The 13,722-nt window shown below is 40.5% G+C and overlaps 1 protein-coding gene across 3 annotated transcripts in view; it reads right to left on the bottom strand.

Annotated features, from left to right (window-relative positions):
* SYCE3 (synaptonemal complex central element protein 3) overlaps positions 1-13,722 on the bottom strand; it is a 33,397-nt gene that overhangs the window by 12,989 nt on the left and 6,686 nt on the right. The window contains exons 2-3 of one of the 3 annotated variants that reach the window (XM_064590397.1): positions 6,551-6,566; positions 5,950-6,058 (exon numbers count right to left, since the gene is read on the bottom strand). In XM_064590397.1, the coding sequence (XP_064446467.1) occupies positions 5,950-6,058 (109 nt within the window). In that variant the 5' untranslated portion in view covers positions 6,551-6,566. Of the gene's footprint in view, positions 1-5,949; positions 6,059-6,211; positions 6,442-6,550; positions 6,567-13,722 lie in introns of those variants that run through there. The other 2 variants (XM_045866569.3, XM_064590398.1) reach the window with 2 other exon arrangements.

Raw genomic sequence — 13,722 nt, 5'->3', positions numbered from 1 at the left:
AGCACGAGACATATAACACAATACTATTTATAGAAATTTAAAATAAATTTATAAAATAGCAATATACATTTCACAAGAACATACACACAAAAAAGTATATATTAGAATTGTTGTCTATGGGAGAGAGGGAAGGGAATGGGCCATGGGAATAAGGGAATAAAAAAATAAACTAGAGGGGTCCTTCATGGGCCAACGATCATAATGTATCATGAACTGAGGGGTATGATAAAATCAGTTTTCTACAGCTGAGATTGAAAATGGACAAACAATTTGTTCTACGATAGCACAGTCAGGGACTAGAGGAACAGTCTTGAGGAACCAACAGAAAATAAAATGGAAAATAACAGAGTAGTAAGACAGATTACAGAAATGATGATACAGAAGATAACACAAAAAGAGATGTACAATATGGATAATTGGAATTTCTGAAGAAGTAAACCAAAGAAATAGTACAAAAAGTATCCCAAGATATGATAAATGAAAAAGTTCTTATAAAAATTACTAAAGGGGCGCCTGAGTGGCTCAGTCAGTTAAGCGTCCAACTCTTGATTTCAGCTCAGGTCATGATCTCAGGGTTGTGGAATCGAACCCTGCATGTAGCCCTGTGCTGGGCATGGAGCCTGCTTAAGATTCTCTCTCTCTCCCTCTGCCCCCTACTCCCATTTGTGCTCTTGCTCTCAAAAACAAAAACAAAAACAAAAAACCCCCCAGAACATACTAAAGTCTACAGATCTTGAGGTCTAATGTATCCCAGAAAAAGTGTTAGAAAATATTAACACCAATCTTATGCTGGGGAAGTATAGAACTTCCAGAATAAAGAATCTTAGAGGCAGAAAAAGTAAGTCACTTTCAAGAGGAAACACATGGGCAGGCCTCACACTATTCTACAGAGCCACTAAATGCTGAAAACATCTTCTAAGTTGTAAAGAAAATGGTCACCTAACCAAATTACCATTCAGTTATAAATGTAGACATATTTTTTTAAAATTTTATTTTTAAGTAATTCCACACCCAACGTGGGGCTTGAACCTACAACCCCAAGATCAAGAGTCACACACTCTATTGACTGAGCCATCCAGGTGCTCCTGGCCTTTACAAATTCAGGAACGTGATATCCATAGCTATAGTTTCTAGGTTTAAATATTTGAACTATTTGAATACAGAATGTGTAAATCTCAACAACTGTAGGATTTATGATTAGAGAACAGAATGTTTAGTGTTGTAAATATTATTATTATAAATGTCATTTGTAGTTGATAATGAACAAATACTAGTATAATGAATGGCAGTTGTGCATCAGTTTCTTCATCTGTAAAATAGGGATAGTAAGAGTCCTTATATCTCATACAAGTGTTGTGAGGATTAAATGAACTACTTAATGTAAAGTGCTTTGACAAGCATCTAGCATTTAATAAGTACTGAATAAATGTTATTGGTTAGTATTATTAGATCCTGAACAAAATAAATGAAATAGTTGAAGAAATAACATGAGTTTCCTTAATATTTTCCCACGGACTTAATTTTGGAACAATCTTATAGAAGCTAATGTGTTTTTCATGGTGAAGAAATATTTGTTTAAAGTGAAGAAGTCCTAAAAATAAATAAATAAATAAAATAAAGTGAAGAAGTCCTGGGATTGAGTCCTGCATTGGGCTCCCTGCTCAGTGGGGAGTCTGATTCTCCCTCTGCCCCTCCCACCTGCTTGTGCTCTCTCTCTCTCTCTCTTTCTCAAATAAATAAATAAAATCTTAAAAAAAAAATAAAGTGAATTTCTTCAGTTTTGCTTCAATTTATATTCTTCAGTAAAATTAAGGGGAATACTCTATTTAAAAAAATAGCTTATATAGTATGATTCCATTTTAATGAAAGCATATCTTTCAAAAAAAAAAGATTCCTCCATGCATCAACCATTGATCCATCATTCTATTTTTGCATAGATAGAGACTTGCCATAAAGTTCACCAGTGTTAACAGTTAATTCTGGGTGACTGAATTTTGTTGATTTTATTTTTTCTGTTATTTCAGCTTTTATTTATTTTTGAGAGAGAGAGAATCTTAGGCAGGCTCCATGTGATGTGGGGATTGATCTCACAGGACCCTGAGATCATGACCTGAGCTGAAATCAAGAGTTGGTCGCTTAACCGACTGAACCACTCAGGGGGTCACCCCTTTATAACTTTTAGTTTTGCAAAGCTTCCTAAAGGATCTTTCCTCTAGTCTTCCCTCTCCAAACCATCCCTCCTTGGTTATCAGAGGTATCTTTCTTTCTTTTTTAAAATTTTTATTTTATTTAATTTTTTAAAGGATTTTATTTATTTATTTGACAGAGAGAGGCACAGCGAGAGCAGGAACACAAGCAGGGGGAGTAGGAGTGGGAGAAGCAGGCTTACTGCTGAGCAGGGAGCCCAATGTGGGGCTTGATCCCAGGACACTGGGATCATGACATGAGCCGAAGGCAGATGATTAATGACTGAGCCACCCAGGTGCCCCCCGCCTTTTTTTTTTTTTTAATTTTGTTTATTTGACAGAGACACAGCGAGAGAGGGAACACAAGCAGGGGGAGTGGGAGAGGGAGTGGGAAAAGCAGGCTTCCCGCGGAGCAGGGAGCCCGATGCGGGGCTCGATCCCAGGACCCTGGGATCATGACCTGAGCCGAAGGCAGACGCTTAACGACTGAGCCACCCAGGTGCCCCGCCCCCCCTTTTAAGATTTATTTATTTGAGAGAGAAAAGGGAGAGAGCAAGCGGGGCAGAAGGTGAGAGAGAAACTCAAGCAGACTCCTCACTGAGCGAGGAGCCCAACATGGGGCTCAGTCCCATGACCCTGAGATCAGACCTGAGCTGAAACCAAGAGTCAGAAGCTTTAACTGACTGTGCCACCCAGGCACCCCCAGGGGTATCTTTCTAAAACACAAGTTTCTTCCTTGAAATCCCAAATGGCTTCCTCTTACCTAAATAAGAAAGGTCAAACTCCTTAGCTTGGCACTGAGAACCTTCTCACCTTTTCAGCCTCTTCTTTCTTTGGCCTGTGATCTTGTGATTCCCATGCACTAATCTCGTTCCCTGACAATGCCTGGCTTTCCTTCCCTGGCATACAGCCTTGGCTATCTCTTCTACAGGGTTTCCCTTCCTGTCTACCTCCAGCACTCCTACCTCATCTGTCCAATCTCAATTCCTTCCCTAATGCTCTGTTCAAAGCCTCACTTGCCTCCCCAAGCAGTCAGCCTCTCTTTCTTCTCTGTTCCCTCCCCAGTACTTGGTATATACCATTATCAGCATTTGCCAGATTATAGTTTTAATATAAAATTAAAATGTGTTTTAATTTACATATTTAAATTATAATTAATCATCTTGATGTCTGTTTCTGGCCCCCTACCCACTTCTTCTAATGAAGGAGCATCTCTGTTTGACGTCTCTATTCAACTTTCTTTTCTTTCTTTTCTTTCTTTTCTTTTTTTAAAGGCAGGTCACCCGTGACCTGAGATGCTGCATTTTTTAAAAGATTTTATTTATTTATTTGCCAGAGAGAGAGAGAGCACAAGCAAGGGGAGCAGCAGGCAGAGGGAGAGGGAGAAGCAGCCCCCTGCTGAGCAAGGAGCCCGATGCGGGGCTCGATCCCAGGACCCTGGGATCATGACCCGAACTGAAGGCAGACACTCAAATGATCAAGCCATCCAGGTGTCCCTCTTTCTTTTCTTTCTTTCTTCCTTCCTTCCTTCCTTCCTTCTTTCCTTCCTTCCTTCCTTCCTTCCTTCCTTCCTTCCTTCCTTCCTTTTCTTTTTCTTTTCTTTCTTTCTTTCTTTTTCTTTCTTTCTTTCTTTCTTCTTTCTTTCATTCATTCTTTCTTTCTCTTTCTTTCAGATTTTATTTATTTATTTGAGAAAGAGAGTATAAACAGGGGAGGGGCAGAAGGAGAGGGAGAAGCAGACTCCCCACTGAGCAGGGAGCCCGATGCAGGACTCCATCCCAGGACCCGGGATCCTGACCTGAGCCGAAGGCAGATGCTTAACCGACCGAGCCACCCAGGTGCCCCTCTCTATTCAAACTTAATCCTAGAATAGCACATAGTAGGTGCTAAGTGAATGTTGTTAGATAGGAGAATATTTTATTAGATTGAAGGAATTATATAACTTTTGGTAGAAAATGTATTATAGAACTTTATTTATTTTTTAAAAATATTTTCTTTATTTGACAGAGAAACAGACAGCGAGAGAGGGAACACAAGCAGGGGGAGTGGGAAAGGGAGAAGCAGACTTCTTGCTGAGCAGGGAGCCCGATGCGGGGCCGATCCCAGGACCCTGGGATCATGACCTGAGCTGAAGGCAGACGCTTAATGACTGAGCCACCCAGGCGCCCCTATAGAACTTTTTTTTTTTTTTTAAGATTTTTAAAATTTATTTGACAGAGAGAGATACAGCGAGAGAGGGAACACAAGCAGCGGGAGTGAGAGACGGAGAAGCAGGCTTCCCGCGGAGCAGGGAGCCCGATGCGGGGCTTGATCCCAGGACCCTGGGATCATGACCTGAGCCGAAGGCAGACGCTTAATGACTGAGCCACCCAGGCGCCCCTCTATAGAACTTTTTTTAAAAGAAGATTTTATTTATTTATTTAAGAGAGAGAGCGCATGCTAGAGAGAGCATGAGCTGGGGGAGGGGCAGAGGGAGAAGCAGACTCCCCACTGAGCAGGGTGCCCGATGCGATACGGGGATCGGGATCGATGCCAGAACCCCAGGATCACAACCTGAGCTGAAGGCAGCCACTTAACCAACTGAGCCACCCAGATGCCCGAATTATAGAACTTTTTTAAAAAGATGGTTTAAAAATATAAAAAACTTTCAAGTACACAGACGAAAAAATGCAAACATTTCTAAGTAGAAATTTTCCAAAGCCTGTTGTAATAAATGGAGATAATTTGCAAACTAATAATGTCCTTAAAAATAGTTTGTTTCTCATTTGAGTAGAGTATGCATGCTTTCTAAAATTTGTCTTATATTAGTATTTTCTCTAATATAACTTAGGCTTACAAATTAAAGAATTATACATATTCTGAATTAGAACAAATTAAAGAAATTATAATGGGGGGGGCGCCTGGCTGTCTCAGTCAGTGGAACATGTGACTCTTGGTCTATGCCTCACATTGGTTGTGAGATTACTTAAAAATAAAATCTTAAAAAAATAAAGAAATTATAATGGTATCACTACCATGGCTGTTTATCACTTAATGGAAACACATTGAATAACAGACTAACATTCTTTTCCCAAAATGGAGAAATTTGTTCAACTCCATTGCTGCTTTATTCCACTGAACTAACTGTACCTCCCATTTCAGCACCTCATCAGTCTTAGCACTATTACTCTGAATTCTTTATTTAAACAACTCATAGAAAAAAAGTTCCAATTCTATTCACAGGTGTTATATTAATATTGTTTGTCATTTGCTGAGATTTGAGCTTGGGTCTGGTACTGTGCCCAGTTACAAAAAAGAAATCACTATTTCTGCCCTTAGGAAGATAAGAATCCAGTTGCAGAAATAAGATACAAACACACATAAAGTAATCAGAAAACACTTCAAGGCAATATTTAGTGGTAGTGTCCAGTTTTGTGGTATAGTAGTTACATGGTATAGAAGTTGATGTCTAATTATAATTTAAATATGTAAATTAAAACACATTTTAATTTTATAACTATAATCTGGCAAATGCTGATAATGGTATATACCAAGTACTGGGGAGGGAACAGAGAAGAAAGAGAGGCTGACTGCTTGGGGAGGCAAGTGAGGCTTTGAACAGAGCATTAGGGAAGGAATTGAGATTGGACAGATGAGGTAGGGGTGCTGGAGGTAGACAGGACAGTTCCTTGTGGTCAAGGAAGGCCTTGTTAATGCAGCTGATTTGAGCTCTGAAGTGTAGGAAGAATCTGAGCTACTGGAAATAAGGGGGAAAACACCCTACCTGAGATTTTCTCCATCTCTTCCAGTAGCTTTTCCAAGTCTTTATTCAGGTCTGACAGCATTTTCAGCATGTTGTCATAGTTTCTTTCTCCAGGGTCAGAATCAGCCATCTGGGCAGTGCACAGAAAGAAGAGGCAGACTTGAAATAGACGGACAATTCCAGCTCTATTTCTCACACCTGGATAGCCCAAGCCAGAAATCTGAGGTCATCTTTAATTCCTCCTTATCTTATTTTCCTGACCCAAGGGGTCACTGAAACTCACCCATTTTATTTGTTCATGGAATATTTACTCATCTATGGGTCAAGAAGGCCCAGTGCTTGGGAGTTGCCAGTGAACACTGCCTTTGTGGAACTCATAGCCTCGCCCAGCTCTTTAAAGTCTTTATCCTCCCTCTCTCCAAGGTTGCAGTTTTACTTGAGGTCCATTCTGTTATCCACCATTGAATAGATTTACTGAGCATCTACTATGTGCCAGACATCTACTATGGCTCTGTAGATACTGTAGTATATTTGTGGATGCAGACAGATAAAACCCATGCTTTCACCGAGCTTCCATTCCAGGGGGAGATACAAATAATAAACAACAGAATGGTAAAGATACCTTTGGTTTGTGGTCACTGCAAAAAGAAAACAAAACAGCATGGTTTAATAAAGAGAATCTTTCACGGGGAGGGGTGCTTTAGTTTGTCAAGTCAGCTAAGTCCTTTCTAATGAAGCCGCATTTGAACTGACACTACAATGATAAGCATTTCTTTTAAAAGATTTTATTTTATTTTATTTTATTTTATTTTATTTTACTTATTAGAGAGACAGAGAGAGCATGAGCGGGGGGTGGGGGACGGCAGAGGCAGAGGGCCAAGCAGACTCCCCGCTGAGCAGGAAGCTTAATGTGGGGCTCAGTTCCAGGACCCCGAGATCATGACTTGAGCTGAAGGCAAATGCTCAACTGACTGAGACACCCAGGAGACCTTGACACTTGAATGATAAAAAGGAATTGGCATGTAAAGAGCTAGGGAAAGAGTTCTAGACAGAATGGCTCAAGAAAAGGTGGGAGTGGTCCTCATGTGTTTTAAAAATTTTTTTTTTTTAAGATTTTATTTATTTATTCATGAGAGACAGAGAGAGAGAGAGGCAGAGGGAGAAGCAGGCTCCCCGTGGAGCAGGGAGCCCGATGCGGGACTCGATCCCAGGACCCTGGGATCACGACCTGAGCCGAAGGCAGACGCTTAACCAACTGAGCCACCCAGGCGTCCCCCTCATGTGTTTTAAAGCATGGAAAGAAACTACAGAATGGGGTCAAGGAGAAAAGTGGTATGAGGTAGATCAGTTCAGTAGGCAAGAATTTTGGTTTTATTTTGAGTGTGAGTAAAAGACACTGGAAATTGAGAGCAGGGGATTATGTTTGTTTTTTTTTAAATATATATTTTTAAAGATTTTATTTATTTATTTGAGAGAGAGAGAATGAGAGACAGAGAGCACGAGAGGGAAGAGGGTCAGAGGGAGAAGCAGGCTCCCTGCCGAGCAGGGAGCCCGATGCGGGACTCGATCCCGGGACTCCAGGATCATGACCTGAGCCGAAGGCAGTCGCTTAACCAACTGAGCCACCCAGGTGCCCCAAGAGAGCAGGGGATTATGTTTTAAGATAATGACTTCAGCTGCCATTTGGAAAATGGACTACTACAGAAGGTTGAGAGGAGGTAAGAGTGGGAGAACCAGTTAGTTAAGAGAGCACTAGAATGGTCCAGAGATGAAAGTAGCTTTGGGCTAGGGTGGTAAGTAATGATATCAATGGTGAAAAGTGGAGGGGTTCAGGCTGTATTTTGGAAGATAAGCCAAAAGAATTTGGAAAAGGATCTGATGTGTCTAGGTTTGCAGGGGTAAGTGTTGGTAAGAAAAAAATCAAAATGACTCTTAATTTTGATGAGAACAACTTGATACGAGGTGTTATTAACTGAAGTGGGGAAGACTAAGAGAAGAACGGATTAGAAGGGAAACCAAATACTCTATTTTTTTAAAAAGTTTTATTTATTTAAGTAATCTCCACCCAATGTGGGGCTTGAACTCACAGCCCTGAGATTAAGAGTCACATGCTCCACTGACTGAGCCAGCCAGGTGCCCCCCCAAATGCTCTATTTTGAATATGTTAACGTGAGATGCCTATTAGGCCTCAGAGTAGAGATTCAAATAGGCAGTTGAATATATAGGCCTGGAGTTCAGGAGAAAGGTTGGAGCTAAAAATATAAAGTTTGGAACTAATGTGCATGCTCTCTTCACCTTTCATTTGGACTATTTTCATAAACTCCTAACTGTTCTTCCTGCTTCTGGCTTCATCTTGTCAAATCCATTTTCCAGTTCACCTCCAGAATGACCTTACCTAACATCCAAATCTGACCATTTCACTCTGTTTACAACCCTTCAATAGCTCCCATTTTCTTTCAGGATAAAACATAACCTCTTTACTACATATATAAGATCCTTTATAATCAAGCTCCTGACTGTTCCCACTATCATCCAGTTCTGGGTTGTGACCAAATTATTGAAGAAAGCCTTGAGATCTCAAATTAAAATCTGTAAGAGTTGTGTATTTCCATGAGACTTGATTAAAAAAGATCCATAAAAAAACATAAAACTCTGCAAAGTTAAAAAAATTAGTTTTCTTATAAAAGAGCTAAAGAAATACAAAATGGAATAAAATCATTCTATCATGTAGGTGGTTACAAAATCTGTGCAAAGGCAAAGAAGTAGATAATGACACAATTCATATCTAAGTTGTGTGGGCTACTTGCTCAATTCATTAATTTATAAGATACCAGTTATATTCTTTTACCCATACATTCAACACATATATATTGAGCACTGTTTTAGATTCTGAGGATATGGCAGTGAACAAAACAGGTTAAAATTCCTGGTCTCATGGAATTTACATTCTACTGGTGAAAGAACATAAACAAGATTAATAAGTGAAATAAATATAAGGAGGGGATAAGTACCAAGGACAAAAGTCAACCAGAGATGGAGGGTGGAAGAGTGTGTGTGAAGGGGGTGGCTGCAATTTAAATAAGTGTACAGGCTTGTTGTGACGAGCACAGGGTGTTGTATGGAAGTGTTGAACCACTATATTGTACACCTGAAACTAATATTACACTGTATGTCAACTAACTAGAATTTAAATAAAAACTTAAAAAAAAAAAAGAAAAAACAAAGGAGCAAAGGGCGGGGGGGAAGAAAGAGAGAGGTAAACCAAGAAACAGACTCTTAACTATAGAGAACAGACTGACAGTTACCAGAAAGGAGGTGGGTGGTGGGATGGGTTAAATAGGTGATATTTAAGGAGTGTACTTGTGATGAGCACTGAGTCTTGATTAAAAGTGTTGAATCACTATATTGTACACCTGAAACTAATATTACATTGTATGTTAACTAAATGGGATTTAAATAAAAACTTAGAAATAAATAAGTGTGTAGGGAAGGCCTCGCTGAAGTGATTTTGACCAGAGACTTGCAGGAAGTGAAGAATGGGCCATACAGATATCTGGGAAAAGTGCATCCCAGGCAGAGAAAAGAGTAAGAACAAAGGCCCTGAGCTTGGAGTCAGCTGGATGAGCTGGAGAAAGAGCAACAAAGTCAATATAGTTGGTATAGAGAGAGGGAAGGGGAGAGTAGTAGAAGATGAAGTCAACATATGGGGGGTAGAATTATGGTGGGCCTATCAGGGAAATCCAAATCCACACCACACTGAGACACCATCTTACACCAGTTAGAATGGCAAAAATGGACAGGGAAAGAAACAACAAATGTTGGAGAGGTTATGGAGAAAGGGGAACCCTCTTACACTGTTGGTGGGAATGCAAGCTGGTGCAGCCACTTTGGAAAACAGTGTGGAGGTTCCTCAAAAATTTAAAAATAGAGCTACCCTATGACCCAGTAATTGCACTACTGGGTATTTACCCCAAAGACACAGATGTAGTGAAAAGAAGGGCCATATGCACCCCAATGTTCATAGCAGCAATGTCCGCAGTAGCCAAACTGTGGAAAGAGCCGAGATGCCCTTCAACAGATGAATGGATAAAGAAGATGTGGTCCATATATACAATGGAGTATTACTCAGCCATCAGAAAGGATGAATACCCAACTTTTGCATCAACATGGATGGGACTGGAGGAGATTATGCTAAGTGAAATAAGTCAAGCAGAGAAAGTCAATTATCATATGGTTTCACTTATTTGTGGAACATAAGGAATAGCATGGAGGACATTAGGAGAAGGAAGGGAAAAATGGGGGGGGGGGAATTGGGAGGGAGAGATGAACCATGAGAGACTATGGACTCTGAGAAACAAACAGGGTTTTAGAGGGGAGGGGGGAGGGGGGGATTGGTTAGCCTGGTGATGGGTATTAAGGAGGGCACGTACTGCATGGAGCACTGGGTGTTATATGAAAACAATGGATTGTGGATCACCACATCAAAAACCAATGATGTATTGTATGGTGGCTAACAACATAATAAAAAAAAAAAAAAAAAAAAAAGAATTATGGTGGGCCTTGTAGGCCACCAAAAAGACTTTTTCTTTGAGTGAGATAGGAGTCTGGAGGGTGATAATCTGATCTACATGTTAATAAATCACTAGGTTGAGAGTAGCTTGTCCTGGACCTGGGTGGAAACAGGGAGACTAAGAGGCCACTAATGCAGAATAATGCAGGGGAGAGAAAATAACAGCTTGGATTAGAATAGAAATGATGTAAGTAGTATGAAAGAGGATAATTCAGGGTACATTTTGAGGGCAGGGCCAACAAGATTTGCTGAGTCAATGTGGAGTCAGAGACGACACGAAGATTTTTGGCTGGGAGAAAACTAGAAGACACTGGGTTGTGTGGGGAAGAAAGAATCAGTTTTAACATGTTACGATGCCTATGAGGCATCCAAGTGGGGATGCTGAGTAGGCAACTGGATAAATGAATTCAGAGGAGAGAGTAGGCTAAAGATAGAAATTTGGGAGTCATCAGCATACAGGGTTAGGGTTAGGGTTATTTAAGACACAAGAATGGGTGAGGTTAAGGGAGATAATACAGATGGAGAAGTCCTTCAGGTTTGGGGAGATGTGAAGGAACCAGCCAAAGAGACTGAGGAAGAGGAGCCAGAGAGGTAGAAGGGGAACCAGTCCCAACTCCTAAGTCAAGTCTAGGCTCTCAGAGAGTCACTGGACCCCAGCTACTGTCCTCTGATCATATGAAATCTCAGCAAGGTGAGAAGACAACTCTAAAGAGTTCAAGAGACAGGAACTCCAAAAACTGTATGGGATAAAATAGGTGTTTCCTTAATGAGTGAATAATTTATAATGCTGAGAAGGTAAGGAATTAAGATAGGACATGTTTAAGAGCATAAAAAAGTAGAATTCCTGGGAGACCTGAGTGGCTTGGTCAGTTAAACGTCTGCCTTTGGCTCAGGTCATGATCCCAGGGTCCTGGGATTGAGCCCCGCATCGGGCTCCCTTATCAGGGGAGAATCTGCTTCTCCCTCTCCTCCCTGCTCGTGCTATCTCTTGCTATCTCTGTCTCTCTCTCTTTCAAATAAATAAATAAAATCTTAAAAAAAAGTAGAATTCCTGTGAGAATTTGGTATTTTATGCATTTCTTTTTTTTTTTAAACTTGCTCTTAGTCCACGGTTGTAGATAGTTCAAAGAGGATTCACATTTCTTTTTTATTTATTTATTTATTTATTTTTATTTTTTAAAGATTTTATTTATTTATTTGAGAGAGAGAGAATGAGAGACAGAGAGCATGAGAGGGAGGAGGGTCAGAGGGAGAAGCAGACTCCCTGCCGAGCAGGGAGCCCGATGCGGGACTCGATCCCGGGACTCCAGGATCATGACCTGAGCCGAAGGCAGTTGCTCAACCAACTGAGCCACCCAGGCGCCCTGCTTTTCTATGTTTAAGAGAATTTGGCTTATTAGAGTAACAGGTCAGCTCTGTCATTCTAGTTTAAAATGTGAAATTGATTATGGGTTATAATTTTATTTTAAAGATTTTATTTATTTGAGAGCACACAACTGGGGGGTGGGGGGAGGGGTAGAGGGAGAAGGGAGGGGCAGCCACCCAGGCACCCCTGATTATGGGTTATAATTTTAAGTCAAAATCTTTGTAACTTTATAAAAAGCTTTAGGATATTTAAGAGAACCTGAAGTTCACCATATTTATAAGTTTGGCTTATGATATTTATAAGAATTATTTAAGAAAGTAGAAAGGTTTGTTGTTAAGACAACTGAGAGTACTTGCAAGACTCTGTAGTGCTCTTCCTGCCTCAATCATGGACACCCACACAGAAACAGGGGCCACAAGTTCAAAGTAGTCTGGAATGCTGAGCCCCCCCACATGGAGAACAACTGTTCTGGAATCTCCCAGACCTGTGATGGACCTCATGGGAATGGGAATTAAACTTTTGTTAAACCATACACACACACACACACACACACACACACACCCAGGCACACACACAAAATGAGTTTAAGTTTGTACATGGAACAAAAACATAACATTATTACTACTTAAATTTGCTAGACCTAGAATAAGATTAAGAGTTTAGAATGAGATAATCTTATTTAGAATAAATAATCTAATAATCTGATTTAGAACATAAACTGAAGTTAAATGCTCAAGAAAAACTGGATTTTTGGGGCGCCTGGGTGGCTCAGTCGTTAAGCATCTGCCTTTGGCTCAGGTCATGATCCCAGGGTCCTGGGATTGAGCCCTGCATCGGGCTCCCTGCTCAGCGGGAAGCCTGCTTCTCCCTCTCCCACTCTCCCTGCTTGTGTTCTTGGTCTCACTCTCTCTTTCTCTCTGTCAAATAAATAAATAAAATCTAAAAAAAAAAAAAAAGACTGGATTTTTAATATTAGTAACTTTAATAAAATAAATATTAATTTTTAAAACCAAATAAACATTCAAATACTCTTTTCCCTGTCTAAATAATGCCTTTAACACCACCAAAGCTCATATTTATCAATATCTAGCCATGTCCTCATATTTACCCTAAGCTTCAGTCATATCCAATATTTGGTAAATTGGGGTAGCTACCATATGCCAACCAGCACTACAGAAACTGGGGATTAAAAAATAAATACTCAGTCCTGCCACTAAGGAATAAGTCTGACAAAAAGAAACCTGTTGTAAAGCAAGATTCTTTGAAGAGCAATGGCCATTCAACCAGATGCCCTTGCTCGGTTTCAAACCAAAGCCTTCTCATATAAAATGGCCCTTATAGCCATGTCATTGAGAACTCTGAAAACACCACGTTCTCTCTTTCCTCCATGTGTTTACATATATTATTCTACTGCCTGAAATACCCTTCCCTCACTCTCTCTTGTTTTTAAAGACTCAGCTCAAGGGTCACTTCTAGAAGTCTTTCCTCACATTTCCCATAGCCAACTCTGAAGGTTGCACCTCTTTTACCTTCCCACAGCTTCTGCACCTCTTCCAGACAGACACTGTTCTAAGCATTTACATCTTTAGAAGAACCCTAAAAAGTAAGTACTATTGGGGTGCCTGGGTGGCTCAGTCGTTAAGCGTCTGCCTTCAGCTCAGGTCAGGATCCCAGAGTCCTGGGATCAAGCCCCGCGTCGGGCTCTCTGCTCAGCGGAAAGCCTGCTTCTCCCTCTCCCACTCCCCCTGCTTGTGTTCCCTCTCTCGCCGTGTCTCTCCCTGTCAAATAAATAAATAAAAATCTTAAAAAAAAAAAAAGTAAGTACTATTATTATTCCAATTTACAGATGAGGAAAACA

The sequence above is a fragment of the Mirounga angustirostris genome, unplaced genomic scaffold (assembly GCF_029215605.1).
Source record: "Mirounga angustirostris isolate CCGP_5_RB_7025 unplaced genomic scaffold, mMirAng1.0.hap1 SCAF_5, whole genome shotgun sequence".
Lineage (NCBI taxonomy): Eukaryota > Metazoa > Chordata > Mammalia > Carnivora > Phocidae > Mirounga > Mirounga angustirostris.
The sequence above is the reverse complement of the archived record's forward strand: the minus strand, read 5'-3'. Positions and strand labels throughout refer to the sequence as shown.